This window comes from Carcharhinus amblyrhynchos, chromosome 17 (assembly GCF_965287045.1).
Source record: "Carcharhinus amblyrhynchos chromosome 17, sCarAmb.v2.hapA, whole genome shotgun sequence".
NCBI lineage: Eukaryota > Metazoa > Chordata > Chondrichthyes > Carcharhiniformes > Carcharhinidae > Carcharhinus > Carcharhinus amblyrhynchos.
This window is the reverse complement of record NC_137340.1, coordinates 54,906,262-54,924,787: the sequence shown is the minus strand read 5'-3', so window position 1 is coordinate 54,924,787 and position 18,526 is coordinate 54,906,262. Positions and strand designations below refer to the sequence as shown.

The following is an 18,526-nucleotide window of genomic DNA, read 5'->3' as shown; positions in this document are numbered from 1 at the left end:
GTTGTTATAGAATCTGCTTCCACCACCTCCTCCGGCAGCACGTTCCAGGCGTTCATCATCCTGGGTGTAAAAAACGTATCCTTTACATCTCTTTTAAATTTCCCCCCCCCCGCCTCACTTTCAACCTATGCCCCCGAGTAATTGACCCTTCGATCCTGGGAAAAAAACTCTGACTATTCACTCTATCCAAGCCTGTCATAATCTTGTAAACCTCTATCAGGTCCTCCTCATCCTCCGACGCTCCAATGAAAATAATCCAAGTTTGCTCAACCTTTCTTCATAGCCTATATCCCCCAAAACAGGCAACATCCTGGTAAATCTCTTCTGCACCCTTTCCAATGCATAAACATCCTTCCGGTAGTGTGGTGACCAGAATTGTACATAGTACTCCAATTGTGGCCTAACCAAAGTCTTATACAGCTGCAACATGATTTTCTAATTCCTATACTCAGCATGCCTTACGTCTTCTTGACCACCTTCTCCACCTGAGTTGCCACCTTCAGGGAACTATTGATCTGCACGCCTAGATCTCCCTGTATGCTAATATTTCTAAGGGCTCTACCATTTACTGTATACTTTCCATCTGCAGTCGACCTTTCAAATCGCATCACCTCATATTTGTCCAGGTTAAATTCCATCCGCCATCTTTTGGCCCAGGTCTCCAGCCGGCTTATATCCTGCTATATCCTCTGACAATCCTCCTCACTGTCTGCTACTCTCCCAATTTTTGTACCATCTGCAAATTTACTAATCAGACCACCCACATTTTCCTCCAAATCATTTATATATATTACAGACAACAAAGGCTGCAGCACTGATCGTTGTGGAACACTGCTTGTCACAGACCTCTTGTTAAAAAAGCACCCTTCCAGATATTGATCAGGACATCGGGAATAAGTCAGCTGCTGTTTTTCAACTATGAGAGAGTTAGATGATGCATCCGAATGTGATGCAGCAATGTCTGGCAATGTCAGCCTGGATTTTATGCTCAAGTCTCCAGCATAAAATTTAACCCCACAACCTTCATAGAACAGAAACCGTACAGTGCAGAAGGAGGCCATTCAGACCATCAAGTCTGTACCAACTCTCCAAAAGATCATCTTACCCATGGCCACCCCCTCCCATCCTGCATTCCTGTAACCACACCATGGCTAATCCACCTACACATCTTTGGGCACTAAGGGGCTAAATGGCAATCCACCTAACCTGCAGATCTTTGGACTCAGAGATGGATGTTACCCTGAATCACAGTTCAGTGTCTTTGCCCAGTACCTTACAGATGCAGACAATGGATAGTGCAGAGGTGTAGCATCTTCCTGTGACTGAGCGATATGGGGAGAAGGTGGAGTTGAGGGATATTTAGAAATGGAGGACAGATGGGTTTGTGATGATGATGAGGATGTGGATGGAGCTGTCGAGGGATATTCTGAGGGGATGGGGTTGAGTGATACGGTGGGAAGATGAGATGTGTTGGGAAGGAGAGCTGTCAGCACTGTCATTGTCAAAACTCACAACCTGAACAATCAGATTTCAGAGAGGGTGGTGTTGGAGGGTCAGCAGACGCTGGTTCACCAGAAATCTTCAGACTGATTACTGATTTCTAATGGAATTTCTGCCTTGCAGAGTGTGGGATGGCTCCACTGGAGAGATGCTGAACACACTGATTCACCATTGCGAAGCTGTTCTGCATCTACGTTTCAGCAACGGAATGATGGTCACCTGTTCCAAGGACCGCTCCATCGCTGTCTGGACACTGGTCTCACCCAGCGACATTACCCTGAGGAGGGTGCTGGTGGGTCATCGGGCAGCAGTCAACGTGGTGGATTTTGATGACAGGTACATTGTGTCAGCCTCTGGAGACAGGACTATTAAGGTAAATTGGAATAATTTCCTTCATTGAGTGTCTCAGTGTGAGGTTAGTGGAATGTGAGCCTCTTGTGAATATGACTGGGCATGGATTCAGTGGAAACTTTGCCATTAATGAACAGGGGAGCATGTGGTCACTGGCTCTGTGACTTCTGTGGACAGGGGTGGGCTGGGCATGTGGATAGATCTGGAGATGCGGACAGGAGTGTGGACTGGGCTGGGCGTCTGAACAGAGCAGGGTGTATGGACAGGGCACATGGACAGGGCTGGGCGTGTAGACAGGATTGGGCATGTGGACAAGGTTAGGTGTGTGGACAGGGCTGGGCTTGTGGATAAGGCATGTGTGTAGGGCTGGGCGTGTGGACAGGACTTGGTGTGTGGACAGGACTTACCGTGTGAATAAGGTTGGGCGTGCGGACAAGTCTGGGCACATGGACAGGACTTAGCGTGCAAACAGGGCTGAGCATGGGGACAGGGCTGGGCGTGTGAACAGGTCTGGGCGTGCAGACAAGGCTGGGCGTGCGGACAGAGCATGCGTACCTGGCATGTGTCCAGGGCTGGGCATGCACTCAGTAGGATCTGAGCTGTCAGTTCACAGGACAAGCACTGAAAAATGTCAGGAGGCTGGACAGTGCACCCATCTCCCAAAGCCACCAGCCCAACATTTCTGACAGTGCCATCCAGCCAGGAAAATACAATGGAGCACTTGCTACTTGGGCAAGTTTGTGACTGTCCCAATTGCACTTTCACATTGAACCCTTACAACAAGTGCCAAAAGGAGATTTTGCCCCCACCTCTCTGAGCTGGGATCAACAATCACTTGTTTTAAGGTGGTTTTTTTTTGTCTTTATGTCTTTAGTGGGTTAATGACATCCAGCTCTGCAGGGTCTGTTCCAAAGGGTGAACTTTGTGAATGGTCTCATTAGTCTCATTAGTCTTCAGAGGATTACCACGCTCTCTGCTGTAATGAGCCCCCTCGCTTTACATGTAATCCCGTGTAATTTATACACCACCGTTTCCAGTCACTGACTGACTGCAGGCACATACTCTGCCGCAATCTTGGGCCTTTGAGGACTCTCACATTCACTGACCAAAGGCTCTGGACAGGCTGATGGACAGTGTGCACAATAACATGTTCTACTGGGGATGTGAGTGTCAGGCCAGATAATCCAGTCTTAAAGTTTTATATAGCTAATAAACCTGTCAGCTCACAGGTTAGGATGGGCATTTCAGTAATTAGCAGCAGCAAACAGCAAAAATACCCAATAATTCAATTGTGTTAAAAATCCTCTGATATTCTTTCTTTGTAAACCTCAGTTAGTTTCCTGTCTGCAACTTATTGCTGAATACTGAAATTTCAATATGTCAATCATCTTCATCCTTCAATTAGATTCCAGTTTGTAGATCATTCCCTCAGCACTCTGCTATTCCATACAACTCCAAATCAAGAGAACTCCTCAATTAAATTGCAGCATTGCATCTCCTACTGCCATTGCCTCCCCCACCCTTGCCCCCTGTAGCCCTTCACCCTCAACTAAATTCCACTCTGTAACTCACTCCCAAGTATCTGCTATTCTACGTATAAACTACCCCAAACCCGTTGATTAGATTCCAGTCTGTAACTCATTCCCGGGTATCTGTTATTCTATATATAAACCACCCCGAACCCCTCGATTAGATTCCAGTCTGTAACTCACTCCCGGGTATCTGTTATTCTATATATAAACCACCCCGAACCCCTCGATTAGATTCCAGTCTGTAACTCACTCCCGGGTATCTGTTATTCTATATATAAACCACCCCGAACCCCTCGATTAGATTCCAGTCTGTAACTCACTCCCGGGTATCTGTTATTCTATATATAAACCACCCCGAACCCCTCGATTAGATTCCAGTCTGTAACTCACTCCTGGGTGTCTGTTATTCTATATATAAACCACCCCGAACCCCACGATTAGATTCCAGTCTGTAACTCACTCCCGGGTATCTGTTATTCTATATATAAACCACCCCGAACCCCTCGATTAGATTCCAGTCTGTAACTCACTCCCAGGTATCTGTTATTCTATATATAAACCACCCCAAACCACTCAATTAGATTCCAGCCTTTAACTCACTCCCAGGACGTGGTGATGCCGGCGTTGGACTGGGACAGTAAGAAGTCTCACAACACCAGGTTAAAGTCCAACCAGTTTATTTGGTAGCACGAGCTTTTGGAGCACTGCTCCTTCACCAGGTGGGTTTTTGGTATTCTATATATAAACCACCCAAACACCTTGATTAAATTCCAGTCTGTAACTCACTCCCAGGTATGTTATTCTATATATAAACCACCCCAAAACCCTTGATTAGATTCCAGTCTGTAACTCACTCCTGGGTATCTGTTATTCTATATATAAACCACCCCGAACCCCTCGATTAGATTCCAGTCTGTAACTCACTCCTGGGTATCTGTTATTCTATATATAAACCACCCCAAACCCCTCGATTAGATTCCAGTCTGTAACTCACTCCTGGGTATCTGTTATTCTATATATAAACCACCCCAAAACCCTCAATTAGATTCCAGTCTGTAACTCACTCCCGGGTATCTGTTATTCTATATATAAACCACCCCGAAACCCTCGATTAGATTTCAGTCTGTAACTCACTCCTGGGTATCTATTATTCTGTATGTAAACCACCCCAAACCCCTTGATTAGATTCCAGTCTGTAACTCACTCCCGGGTATCTGTTATTCTGTATATAAACCACCCCGAACCCCTCGATTAGATTCCAGTCTGTAACTCACTCCCGGGTATCTGTTATTCTATATATAAACCACCCCGAACCCCACAATTAGATTCCAGTATGTAACTCATTCTCGGGTATCTGTTATTCTACATATAAACCTCCTCAAACCCCTCAATTAGATTCCAGCCTTTAACTCACTCCCAGGACGTGGCGATGCCGGCGTTGGACTGGGACAGTAAGAAGTCTCACAACACCAGGTTAAAGTCCAACCAGTTTAATTTGGTAGCACGAGCTTTTGGAGCACTGCTCCTTCACCAGGTGGGTTTTTGGTATTCTATATATAAACCACCCAAACACCTTGATTAAATTCCAGTCTGTAACTCACTCCCAGGTATGTTATTCTATATATAAACCACCCCAAAACCCTTGATTAGATTCCAGTCTGTAACTCACTCCTGGGTATCTGTTATTCTGTATATAAACCACCCCGAAACCCTTGATTAGATTCCAGTCTGTAACTCACTCCTGGCTATCTGTTATTCTGTATATAAACCACCCCGAACCCCTCGATTAGATTCCAGTCTGTAACTCACTCCTGGGTATCTGTTATTCTATATATAAACCACCCCAAACCCCTCGATTAGATTCCAGTCTGTAACTCACTCCTGGGTATCTGTTATTCTATATATAAACCACCCCAAAACCCTCAATTAGATTCCAGTCTGTAACTCACTCCCGGGTATCTGTTATTCTATATATAAACCACCCCGAAACCCTCGATTAGATTTCAGTCTGTAACTCACTCCTGGGTATCTATTATTCTGTATGTAAACCACCCCAAACCCCTTGATTAGATTCCAGTCTGTAACTCACTCCCGGGTATCTGTTATTCTGTATATAAACCACCCCGAACCCCTCGATTAGATTCCAGTCTGTAACTCACTCCCGGGTATCTGTTATTCTATATATAAACCACCCCGAACCCCACAATTAGATTCCAGTATGTAACTCATTCTCGGGTATCTGTTATTCTACATATAAACCTCCTCAAACCCCTCAATTAGATTCCAGCCTTTAACTCACTCCCAGGACGTGGCGATGCCGGCGTTGGACTGGGACAGTAAGAAGTCTCACAACACCAGGTTAAAGTCCAACCAGTTTAATTTGGTAGCACGAGCTTTTGGAGCACTGCTCCTTCACCAGGTGGGTTTTTGGTATTCTATATATAAACCACCCAAACACCTTGATTAAATTCCAGTCTGTAACTCACTCCCAGGTATGTTATTCTATATATAAACCACCCCAAAACCCTTGATTAGATTCCAGTCTGTAACTCACTCCTGGGTATCTGTTATTCTGTATATAAACCACCCCGAAACCCTTGATTAGATTCCAGTCTGTAACTCACTCCTGGCTATCTGTTATTCTGTATATAAACCACCCCGAACCCCTTGATTAGATTCCAGTCTGTAACTCACTCCCGGGTATCTGTTATTCTGTATATAAACCACCCCAAAACCCTCAATTAGATTCCAGTCTGTAACTCACTCCTGGGTATCTGTTATTCTATATATAAACCACCCCAATCCCCTCAATTAGATTCCAGTCTGTAACTCACTCCCGGGTATCTGTTATTCTGTATATAAACCACCCCGAAACCCTCGATTAGATTCCAGTCTGTAACTCGCTCCCAGTTACCTGTTATTGCATATAAAAACCACTGCGTACCCCTCAACTAGATTTCAGTCTATAACTCACTCTCGGGTATCTATTATTTTATATGTAAACCACCCCAAACCCCTCGATTAGAATCCAGTTTGTAATTCACTCCTGGATATCTGTTATCCTATATGTAAACCACACAAGCACCTTGATTAGGTTTCAGTCTGTAACTCATTCCCGGGTATCTGTTATTCTGTATATAAACCATCCCGAACCCCCCGATTAGATTCCAGTCTGTAACTCACTCCTGGCTATCTGTTATTCTACATATAAACCACTCCAAACCACTCGATTAGATTCCAGTCTGTAACTCACTCCCAGGTATCTGTTATTCTATATATAAACCACCCCGAACCCCTCGATTAGATTCCAGTCTGTTACTCACTCCTGGGTATCTGTTATTCTATATATAAACCATCCCGAACCCCTCAATTAGATTCCAGTCTGTAACTCACTCCTGGGTATCTGTTATTCTATATATAAACCACCCCGAACCACTCGATTAGATTCCAGTCTGTAACTCACTCCCGGGTATCTGTTATTCTATATATAAACCAACCCGAACCCCTCGATTAGATTCCAGTCTGTAACTCACTCCCGGGTATCTGTTATTCTATATATAAACCACCCCAAACCCCTCGATTAGATTCCAGTCTGTAACTCACTCCCAGGTATCAGTTATTCTATACATAAACCACACAAACACCTCGATTAGAATCCAGCCTCTAACTCACTCCTGGGTTTCTTACTTCTTGCACTGTATTCTGATGAGGCATTAAAAACTAATTTTTCTGCTTCCCATTAATTCCAGATTTGGAACACAGGCACTTGTGAATTTGTACGGACACTGAATGGACACAAGCGTGGAATTGCCTGTTTACAATATCGAGACAGACTGGTCGTCAGTGGATCATCAGATAACACCATCCGGTGAGCTCCTCTCCACCACTTCCTTGTCCAGTTAAGTAATCTGTGTAAATCACCAAGGTCTGTTGCTCCAAACCTGTCTGACTAGGAGGCAACATGTTTGCACACCAACTTAGCAAAATAAGTTTGATTGTGAAATTGTGGCATTCTCCACACTGTGATCACATGGCCATGTAGATTGGAGTGACGTTAAAGGAACCAGTGGTGTATCAGTATTTAATCTTCAGCCATAACAGTGGAGAACACTCTCACCTGGGGCTTAGGATGTCATGGGTCCCTCTCCAGGGACTTGAGCACCAAGAGGACATTCCTGAGGGAGCGCTGCACTGTCACAAGTGTCACTTTTTTGATGGTGTTAAACCAAGGCCACATCCTTCCCCTCAGATGGACATAGAAGGTCCCATTATCTCTATGGAAGAAGAATAGGGCAAATCTCATCCTTTTTCTGGTCAATGTTTATTCCTCAGCCAACATCATTAAGGTTCTTTGGAGTGTGCTGAAGTTGTGATAGGCACTAAGGAATGCAAGGCTATTCTCTTGTATTGTGCTGGTGCCCAGGACTCTGGTGTTGTGTGTGTTGCAGGTATTGGTAATTAAATTGGATCAGAGAAATGAATGTAAACTTTGTCTTTTCTCACCCCCACAGGTTGTGGGACGTTGAATATGGTGCATGCCTGCGGGTACTAGAGGGACACGAGGAGTTGGTACGCTGCATCCGCTTTGACAGCAAGAGAATTGTTAGTGGCGCCTATGATGGGTAAGCAGTTCATTCCTCATCCATTGTTACACACGGGATATCTCTCTCCAAACTGTGTCCTGGATCACTGGGGACATTTTATCCCCTGACATTTACATTGGCTGCCTCCCAGAATTCATCCCCTTGCTACATAAATGATCCGGCCCCTTCCTAATCCATCGCTCCTTAATCCGTCCTCTCCTGATCTGTCCCTTCCTGGTTCATTTTTCCTCCTACATGCCTTCCCTACTCCACCATTCTGTAGACCAGTGAGGAGCAGGACTCATGGGGAATTCTAGAGAAGAAATTGTCAGCCTGTAGAGGATACTTTTCCATCCATTAAATGGTACAGGCAGAAAGCTGGACTGTTCTCCCTAAGGGCAGTATATTTACCCAAGTGAGGGACCCAGTCCAATAAATTCAGACATAGATACCAGAGTCATATGAGTTTAAAGCATTAACTTGGTTTCTCTCTCTCCACAGATGCTGCCTGACTTGCTGAGCTTTTCCAGCCTTTTCAGTTTTTATTTCCAACAGCAGATCTGCCAGTATGTGAATGAGAAATACCATATTACTGGGGGTAACTGCACAATAGTAATAGGGGAAAGGACAAGAAATTAAGACCAGCAACAATCTCAAACACGTGCTCCATGAAAGCAGTGATTCCTTCTGGCATCCCAGCTTGACCTGAAGTAGGAACTACATCCTGAAATATTCCCCTTTCAAATCCTGCTGGTATTTACAGTGTTTTATGGCAGTTTTTGAACATTTTAGGATCAATATTATAGAGGAGGCGAGAAGGGGGAGAAGCTGAGGGGTGAAGTTATCTTATTTTAATTAATCTGCCTCAAGCCAGTCAAGGCAAGGGCAGTTATTGAGACATTCCCCCTCCTTGATTCATCCCATAAGACCCTAAGATATAGGAGCAGAATTAGGGCACTCAGCCCATCGAGTCTGCTTTGCCATTCAATCATGGCTGATACTTTTCTCACTCATTCTCCCACCTTCTCATCATAACCTCTGACCCCCTTATTAATCAAGAACCTATCTGTCTCTGTCTTAAAGACACTCAGTGACCTGGCCTCCACAGCCTTCTGCGACAAAGAGTTCCACAGATTCACCACTCTCTGGCTGAAGAAATTCCTCCTCATCTCTGTTTTAAAGGATCATCCCTTTAACCTGAGATTATGCCCTCCTAGTTTTTCCTACTAGTGGAAACATCCTCTCCAAGTCCACTCTATCCAGGCCTCGCAGTATCCTGTAAGTTTCAATAAGATCCTCCCTCATCCTTCTAAACTCCAACATGTACAGACTCAGGGTCCTCAACTGTTCCTCATATTTCAGCTTCCAAGAGTAAACATTCTAAATTCCCATTTATCAGGACAGCAGTAAGATTTCTCATCAGGCCTCACCATGTTGAAGTTATCTTACAATTTGATTTAAGGCTCCCACAAAGACTGGTTCATTTTGCTATGCATTGGGTAGCATTGTTCTTGTGATTTGTATTAAATTTGATTTGATTTATTGTTGTCACATATTAATATACAAAGTATTGTTTCTTGTGCGCTATACAGACAAAGCATACTGTTCATAGAGAAGGAAAGGAGAGAGTGCAGAATGTAGCGTTACAATCATAGCTAGGGCGTAGAGAAAGATCAACTTTATGCAAGGTAAATCCATTCAAAAGTCTGACAGCAGCAGGGAAGAAGCCATTCTTGAGTCGATTGGTACGTGACCTCAGACTTTTGTATCTTTTTCCCAAAGGAAGAAGGTGGAAGAGGGAATGTCTGGGGTGCGTGAGGTCCTTAATTATGCTGGCTGCTTTGGCGAGGCAGAGGGAAGTGTAGACAGAATCAATGGATGGGAGGCTGGTTTGCGTGATGGATTGGGCTACATTCGCGACCTTTTGTAAATCCTTGCAGTCTTGGATAGAGCAGGAGCCATACCAAGCTGTGATACAACCAAAAGGAATGCTTTCTATGGTGCATCTGTAAAAGTTGCTGAGACTCGTAGTTGACATGCCAAATTTCCATAGTTTTCTGAGAAAGTAGAGGTGTTAGTGAGCTTTCTTAACTATGGTGTCGGCATGGGGGGAACCAGGACAGGTTGTTGGTGATCTGGACTCTAGATCAGCAGAATAATCTATTATGGGGAAATAAGTCAGAACAATCATATCTGACCCCTCTTCACCCCACCTGTATAACTAGACCAGCGTGCCACACTGACCATGCATTATGTGATTTGGCATTTCACTCTTGTGTATAATCTCTGTCCCAGCCAAGATCATAGGAACAGGAAGAAGTCATTCAGCCCCTTGATCCTGGGAGAGACAAAGTCACGTTAGATCAATGCTGATCGGTAACTTAATTCCACCTAATCCTTAGTATCCAAGAACTGGTCCAGCTGTCATGTGATGATACAAACCAAAAAGTGAAGTCATTTATTAGTCACAAGTAGGCTTACATTAACATTGTGATGAAGTTACTATGAAAATCCCCTAGTCGCTACACTCCTGCGCCTGTTCGGGTACACTGAGAGAGAATTTAACATGGCTAATGCACCCAACCAGCACGTCTTTCAGACTGTGGGAGGAAACTGGAGCACCCGGAGAAACCCACACAGACATGGGAAGAACGTGCAAACTCCACACAGACAATGACCCAAACCTGGAATCGAATCTGGGTCCCTGGTGCTGTGAGGCAGCAGTGCTAACCTCTGTGCCACCGTGCCGCTGGCACATGAGACAGCAACTTGCCATCAAGCACACTGTATACACTGCAATCTGAAAGGGAGGTGGATGCAGATTGAACAATAACTCCTAAATAATCACAGGACATTCCAAATCACTTTACAGCTGGCAGTGCAGTTACTGTTGTAGTGTAGGCAAACAACAGGGAGGAGCCAGCATGGCCATGATGGGCCGAATGTCTCACGTGCTGTAAGATTCTAATGGAAGGGAGAATTGCTCACAATCTTGGGGAATAATATGGGATCAGACTAGCGCATTAATAGGAGAAAAGAAAACTGGGGGGAGTAAAGCAATGCTGGAGAATCCTATTCATCCATCACAAGTGTAACAACCATGGCCCAATTCAAAGTCCTGATTAGTTTAACAACAGGAGGTAACTGATTATGACATCATTAACTTAGCAACAGGTCTTGCACTGGTCCGTTGCAAGCTCAGCTTGCGACCATCCTAATTTTCCACAGTAATGAACAGGCGTCAGCATCTTGTACAAAGCATTTATCTTCTCAGTGAAGATTTGCAAAGGTTAGCAGCAATAAAGAGGTCATATATTCGGCATTTTATGCCAGTACAAGAGAACAGCACTTCCCACGTTCCCATCTTAACAAAGTATGCTGAAATATGTCCTTTCGCAGTTCCTCAAGGAATTCTATATGGACCTATGTGAACACTGTGTGGTCCAAAATGATAGAGATCTGATTCCCCTGCTCAGGAATGGGAAGCACGGAGATTTCTCTGCTCCAGAACACTTCCCACTCCCTGCGATAAACTGCAAGGCATTTATTTATCATAAAGAATGATCTATTGCTTTAGGATTGAAGATTATCGAGTATAATTAACTGAACTTCCATTTCCTAATGGAATTGGGCATGTTAGTCGTTCAAACTGATGGTGTGAATAACACTGACCCTTTCCCTCGGGGCCCTGAATGGAAAGACAGGAGAGGTGGATGGAAGGTCTGTGTGTTCACTCAGTGGCTGCCACCTCTGTCAGAATGTTGTAGGTTTGAGTCCAATTCCAGGGGCTTGAGCACAGAGCTTCCACTCGCAGAGCTGCATTGTCGGAAGTTCTGATAAACCATTAAGATAAGATCCTCTGAGGTGAATATACTCCATGGCCGCTATTTGAAGAGGAACAGGGAGCTTTACTCAGTAACTTGGCTAATTTTAATCCCTAAACCAACATCAGTAATATAGATTGGCTGATAATATATTACTGCTGTGTAGAATTTTGTTGTGCATTTGACTGCTGTGATCTTCATTAGCCGTGAGGTGCTTATGTCCAACAGTCATTAAGAAATGCATATTCTTTATTTCCGTGTAACAGAAATATCCCAGAACTGTTTGAGCCTTTGAATTGTGATGACAGTACTTGGAGGCTGCTATCTTGTGCATAGGAAGACCCCATTAGCCAGCCAATCAGAAAACAATGATCTGGATTCTACCTGGGGGCGGGGTGGGGGTGGAGGGTGGGATGGGGCAGTGCTGGCTCCTTTAACTTTGTCTCTTACAGAATTATTTCTGTCTTTACACAGCAAAATCAAGGTATGGGATCTGGAGGCTGCACTGGACCCCCGAGTCCCTGCTGGAACTCTGTGCCTAAGAACCCTGGTGGTAAGTGGACCTACTTGGGATGAATGGTCTTGGAAGGTCAGAGAAGAGGTGAGCCTTGTAACTGCGGGAAGTGACCAAGGGCAGGGATGTGGGTGACACACAGGAGAGTGATGGCACAGTGCATGAGTGCAAAGATATGTTGTAGGGGTTTACTGAATGGACATCCACTTAGTTCCATGTGGTTAACCAGTGTTCCTTCTGGCCATGGAAATTAGTGAGTGCCAATCGGATGGAGTGTTGGTGAACCCTGAGTCCAAGCTTCATTCTTTAATAAAATACGGTCATCACTGCCATTGTTTGGAGGAAGAAATTGCTCTACCTCATAGTGTGTGTCTTGGAACATTTGATATATATAAATGTAGATAATTGTTGCTATGTGAGACAACAGTCAATGAGATGTTATTGTCCCAGTGTGTGGTGACATTGTGTCCTTCTCATTAAATCCCACATTGAACATCCCCTCGGATACATTCTCTTCTTTCAGCATCACAACTTCTCAGCTTTCCTTTAAAATTTTTGCTTGTTTATCCACTCCCCAAACTCTCCACCTAAGTTTCTACTGGAGATATTTTCTTCCCTTCACTCAGTCTGTGAACTGAGCAATGCCATAAACTCAGGAATGTTTGATCAACAGATCCCATTCTTCTTTTTACGTTCAATTTCCCTGGACCTTGTTCTGTAGTTTCTGTTATCTCCTCTCATTCACTCTGAGCTCACCTTATATATGAGACACACCGTTACTCTCTCCCCAGACAAAAGAAGTCATCCTGTTTCCAGGAGTGAGATGTTACTCTTTTCCAGAGAGCAAGATGTCAATAGAGTCATAGAGGTTTACAGCATGGAAACAGGCCCTTCAGCCCAACTTGTCCATGTCATCTTTTTTTTAACCATTGAGCTAGTCCCAGTTGCCCACGTTTGGTCCATTTCCATCTATATCCATCTTGCCACTGTAACTGTCTACATGCTTTTTAAATAACAAAATTGTACCCGCCTTTACTACTGCCTCTGGCAGCTCGTTCCAGACACTCAGTACCCTCTGTGTGAAAAATTTGCCTCTCTGGACTCTTGTATCTCTCCCCTCTCACCTTAAACCTGCGATGTGGAGTTGGCAGCATTAGACTGGGGCAGGCACAGTAAGTAGTCTCTCAGCACCAAGTTAAAGTCCAACAGATTTCTTTGATAGCATGAGCTTTTGGAGCATTGCCCCTTCATCAGGTGATCAAACTCAAACCCTCAAGTCCTGGTAGCATCCTGGTAAATCTTTTCTGTACTCTTTCTAGTTTAATAATATCCTTTCTATAATAGGGTGACTGGAACTATACACTGTATTCCAAATGTGGCCTTACCAATGACTTGTACAACTTCAACAAGATGTCCCGACTCCTATATTCAATGTTCTGACCAATGAAACCAAGCATGCCGAATGCCTTCTTCACCACTCTGTTCACCTGTGATTCCACTTTCAAGGAACTATGAACCTGTACCCCTAGATCTCTTTGTTCTATAACTCTCCCCAGTGCCCTATCATTAACTGAGTAAGTCCTGCCCTGGTTTGATCTACCAAAATGCGTCATCTCATATTTATCTCAATTTTGGGTGAAATGTTTTTGATCCAATTGCAGGAACATTCTGGGAGAGTTTTCCGCCTACAGTTTGATGAGTTTCAGATTGTGAGTAGTTCCCACGATGACACCATCTTGATCTGGGACTTCCTGAATGACCCGACATCACAGAATGAGCCTGAATGCTCAGCTTCCCGAGACTTCACCTACAGCTTCAGATAGACCATACTCTGCCAGCCTTTCACACCAGCACAGGTAAAGCTGCCTCATCACCCATTCCAATCCAAACCATACAGCACTGAGACCTGACAAAGTTAGTGAAATGTGCAGTAATTCTCTGAGGTACAGAGTGAAAATGAGTTGGAGTAGAAACTGTTAAGACCAGGAAGCTTGAGCCATGGACGTTAATGTATTTTGGAAAAGGTTTTCAATGTGACCTGCATCTTGATGCTGAAGTTTGCTTTGATCTAAATTCTTCCCAGAATCTGTGAAACCATTTGAAGCTTTCTACTCAAAGACACAGATCACAAGTGTTAGCCTCTGTTTCAGAATTAATGTGCCTCAGGACCATTGCCTCTCCCAGTTCTCCTGTTACATTGCTGTGACTGGAAATAACCCTTCCATTGTTTAGTGTCAGTGTGGTGCAGATTGTAACGCCCATGCCTCCGATGTGGTTTATTCCAGGAACTGGCAAAAGCTACAGAGTTTGTACAGCCCATGGACTGACGGAAAGGAGGTGCCAGTATGGCACAGGTCTTGCTGCCTATATCAGAAAGGACTCTGGTCTGAACAATGCAGGCAAGATTCCCCTGAAAGACTGGGCAGGAGAAGAAACTGAGTGAACATTGCTGCAATTTGACAAATATTCACATCAACTCGAACAACTACAGCCCTTCTCAATATGGTTGTCACATTTATTCCACATTCATGTCATTGCTTGATGGTAATGTATTCATGGTTTACAAGCATGTCTGCAATCTTGGGGTCTTCACTGGAGTGACTAGAAGAACATTCCTTTTATTGTTCATGTTCTTCCCTGAACCGCATGGTGCTTCAGACTGCAGCACACTGTACAGTTTGGTAATCGGAAAATAATCAGCAGGAGTTTGTCTTTCCAGATCCTTCTTCCCTTACGTTACCCACTCTGCTGGATACCACAAAGCTCTCTCTTATCAGCTTTGCCTATTGAGGCAGTTCAGGCTTGGAAGCCCAGCCGAGCTGGGAGAAGAGAGAATGTAACAGACCACTTTGTCACAACGTCTCATTGCTTAGCACAGTGAGTCAAGCTTAGCAAGTTGAGGATGTTCTTAGGTCCAGGACTTGACTTTGCTGTGACCTTTTCCTCAATCAGAAGGAGTAGTCAGCACTGAATCTACACTCACTGCCTCACTCCATTGTGGCACAGTCTTGGATTGTGAGGGTCTCCCTCCCATCTGCCAGTGAGTCAGTAAGCAGATCCCAGCAGTTAATGGAGCATTATCTGTGCTTTGTTTCACTGGTTGATGTTCTCCTTACGTCACTTTAGTTTTGTCATTATTTTGTACCATTTTGGTGCTTCAATCATTGCATTGAGATTGATTTTTTTGTATTTTCTTTTAATGGGAGACAATTTTAAAAGAATTTTTTTCCATCCTTGAAGTTTCAAAGCCAGTGTTCAGAATGGATCTCACAAACCCAAACCCATTTCTTGCTTGTTCCAGATTCAAAATCCAATTCCTGATCCCCCCAATAGAGGCAAACAAGTTCCAAGCTGACACAAAAAGGCATTGCATCCATCCTGGGCTTGATCTTAGCCAGTGGGGGAATAATGAATTTAACAAAGGACTCAGCTGGCAAGAGCTCTCATATTTCTATTTGGACAGAGCACTGAACTGCTCTTGTACACAACTCTTTCACTGTGCCTGCCTGGGACACCACGCTGTCTGCCTCTACTTGCCTTTCCGGCCTGTTATATTGCAGGGATGACAAGAAGGTTTTTCAGAGGATGTAAGGGGAAATCAGAACACATTTGCAAACTAAATGACTGTGTTGTTCCGGCTCACGGTCGTAACTCGTCGCCCAACAAGGTGCTGAGGCTGCAGAACAGAGAACCCCAGCCAGACTCAGTCCCTCACTTTGTGCTGAGCTGGGGTGACAGCAGGAGCACTGCAATTGTCCCAAAATTAGATAGAAGATGGAGATGGAGAACTCCATCCAACTTATTGGAGAGACCAGAATGAGGGACATTACATACAAGATAGCTGCTAACAAATCAAGCATTTAGGAGGAGCTTCTTTACAGAGAGGGGTGCAGATGTGGACTTTACTGTTATATGGAGTGCTTGAAGCAGAGACAATGAATGCATTTGAGGGAGCTTGGTCAGTTTCTTCCTGGGTGTGATTGTTTAATGTTGTCCCCAACCATCTTATCTATCCTTGATATTCAAAGGAACCGCCTCAGTTTTTGTCATTAACCCATCTGAGAGGTATATATTTTCCAAGAATTCCCCCCTTTAAGAGTCATTGCCTCAAATGGACAAGGCATTCCAGGAGCTGTTTTCATTCCTCTAACTTTGACCGTTTCATTTTTAGCAAAGAACCTGAACACTATCATATAAGGGATTAAACATTATACCTTGTGACAAATTCCCATCACGTAACCTTAATGCATATCCTAGTTCTTGTAAGCAATGCTTTGTTTCAAATTAGCATTCTGGTTAGCTTTGGTTTATCGTAGTGTTCAATCTGACACCTAAAACTTGGCTTTTTGGTTAAAATCAAGCATCAGATCAAGCCCAAGATAGGGTGTAATATTTTGTCAACTTGGACCTCATTTCCCTCTCTTGTGGAGGCCTTGAATTGGATTCAAATGGATTTTGAAACTGGTTTTTGGAGCAAGCAAGGAATGGATTTGGATTCGCCTGGTCCACTCTGAGCCATGGCTTTGTAAATTTAAGGATGGAGTAAAATGCATTTTTAAAAACCTAACACTTCATTTTGAAGAATGGTTAGGGCAATTCGTGGCGAATCTCTCCCTGTTCTACAGATGTTCCAGTTTCCCAACACACAGTTTGGATTGAGTCACCAGGTTATATCATCATGTATTCAGTGACCTGGAGTTGTGTTGAACTAGACTGTGATTTTGAAAATGGCAGCTGTAAGCAATTTATTTAATTTGACAACCCTTTATTTGGCCTCCCTGTAAAGCTTTGGTTTATAGTTTTTTATTTGAAAGTATGTTATTTATTATTATGTGACAGCTTCCACCTCTTGTTCTGAATCATTTACAGGACTTGTGCTGCCTCCTTTCTTCTGATGGAGAATTGGCTGCCATTCAATGAGCCGCTCCCTTTAATCCCAGAGTTTAGGTAGGAAGCTCACAGTGAGGGGACAGGTGTAAACCCAGACCCAGTCACCCTGAGGGTCAACATGTCATTGATTTGGAAATTTGTCAGTGTATCCATTGGTGTTCCATACCCTCCCGGAATTGACAAACCCCTGGGTGGGAGGAAGGAGCTCTTAAACAGGAGGGAGCAAGGGAAAAAAATAACGTCATTATTTTGATTTGACATCAGTGAGATGAGAGATTACCTGGATACATGGTTATTGACAGCATAGTGGCAAAAACACTGAGGTGACATAAGGGAAACTTTTTTGCACAACAATTGATTAGAGTTTGGAATGCACTGTCTGATAGACTGGTGGATACAGATTCATTTGTAACCTTCAAAAGGGAGTTGGATAAATACTTGATGAGAGAGAGAGCAGTAGAGTGAGACTAACTGGATTGCACTTAAAAGAACTGACACAGACTTAGTGGGCCAAGCGGCCACCTTCTGTGCTGTACTATTCTATGATACAATGTGCAATAAACTAATCTAAAAGCTGTTTGTGTGTCTCGTTCTTCCTAGGCTGTACCTGCATGTTTGAAACACACCTTTACACAAACTCACCTCATTCACTGAGGTTTATAATTCACCTGTTCAGATGAGAAGCACCGCTCTTTGATCTCTGTCCAGTGATTGGTCAGCAGGTTTGGGCTGGGATTGCGACAGTCAGCTTGGCATGAAGGGATTAGACGAGGACAAAAAGGAGTGAAAATGGTGGCATGGGTCGGTATTCAGGACGGATTAGGGATAATATCAGCAGAGTAGAGGAAGTTCTCATTGTTTATTCAGCTGTTTAAGTGTGACAGTACACACTGTCCCCACTAAGCTCAAAGACTGTTCTTCACTGAGTCAATAACACTCTCATTTCCTGCTCAAATTATTTGAGCTTTGAGTGATTGTTGCTCTCAGGTTCTGATGTAAAAACCACATTTATAATTCTTGCTGACACTTATTCTTCAAAGTTGCTGCTGTGTTATGAGTTATTTGAATAATTAAAAATGTCATTCATGTTGATGTAGCTGTATTTTTGAATGGCGTTATGATTATGGGGACAACTTTGCCAAAAAATTTCTAAGTCCCAAACGAGCGAGAAAACAGGAGAGGTTCTGATCTGTTATTTCGGTGAGGCCACAAATCCAATCTTACGCAACTTGGTGCACAATCTGTTTCCCACCAGTAGGGACAGGGGTGGGGCCTAAGCTCACAGCAGCTCACAGTGGAGGGTGCAATTCCACGTGCGCACATCTCTGTGTG

General features: G+C 43.9%; 1 protein-coding gene across 1 annotated transcript in view; it reads left to right on the top strand.

Annotated features, from left to right (window-relative positions):
• LOC145354539 (F-box/WD repeat-containing protein 1A-like) overlaps positions 1-17,750 on the top strand; it is a 197,490-nt gene extending 179,740 nt beyond the window's left edge. Inside the window, exons 9-14 of the mRNA XM_080205989.1 lie at positions 1,624-1,873; positions 7,133-7,251; positions 7,895-8,005; positions 12,265-12,343; positions 13,966-14,160; positions 14,590-17,750. Of these exons, the coding sequence (XP_080062115.1) occupies positions 1,624-1,873; positions 7,133-7,251; positions 7,895-8,005; positions 12,265-12,343; positions 13,966-14,127 (721 nt within the window). The 3' untranslated portion in view covers positions 14,128-14,160; positions 14,590-17,750. The remainder of the gene's footprint in view (positions 1-1,623; positions 1,874-7,132; positions 7,252-7,894; positions 8,006-12,264; positions 12,344-13,965; positions 14,161-14,589) is intronic.
• The last annotated feature ends 776 nt before the right edge of the window (positions 17,751-18,526 follow it).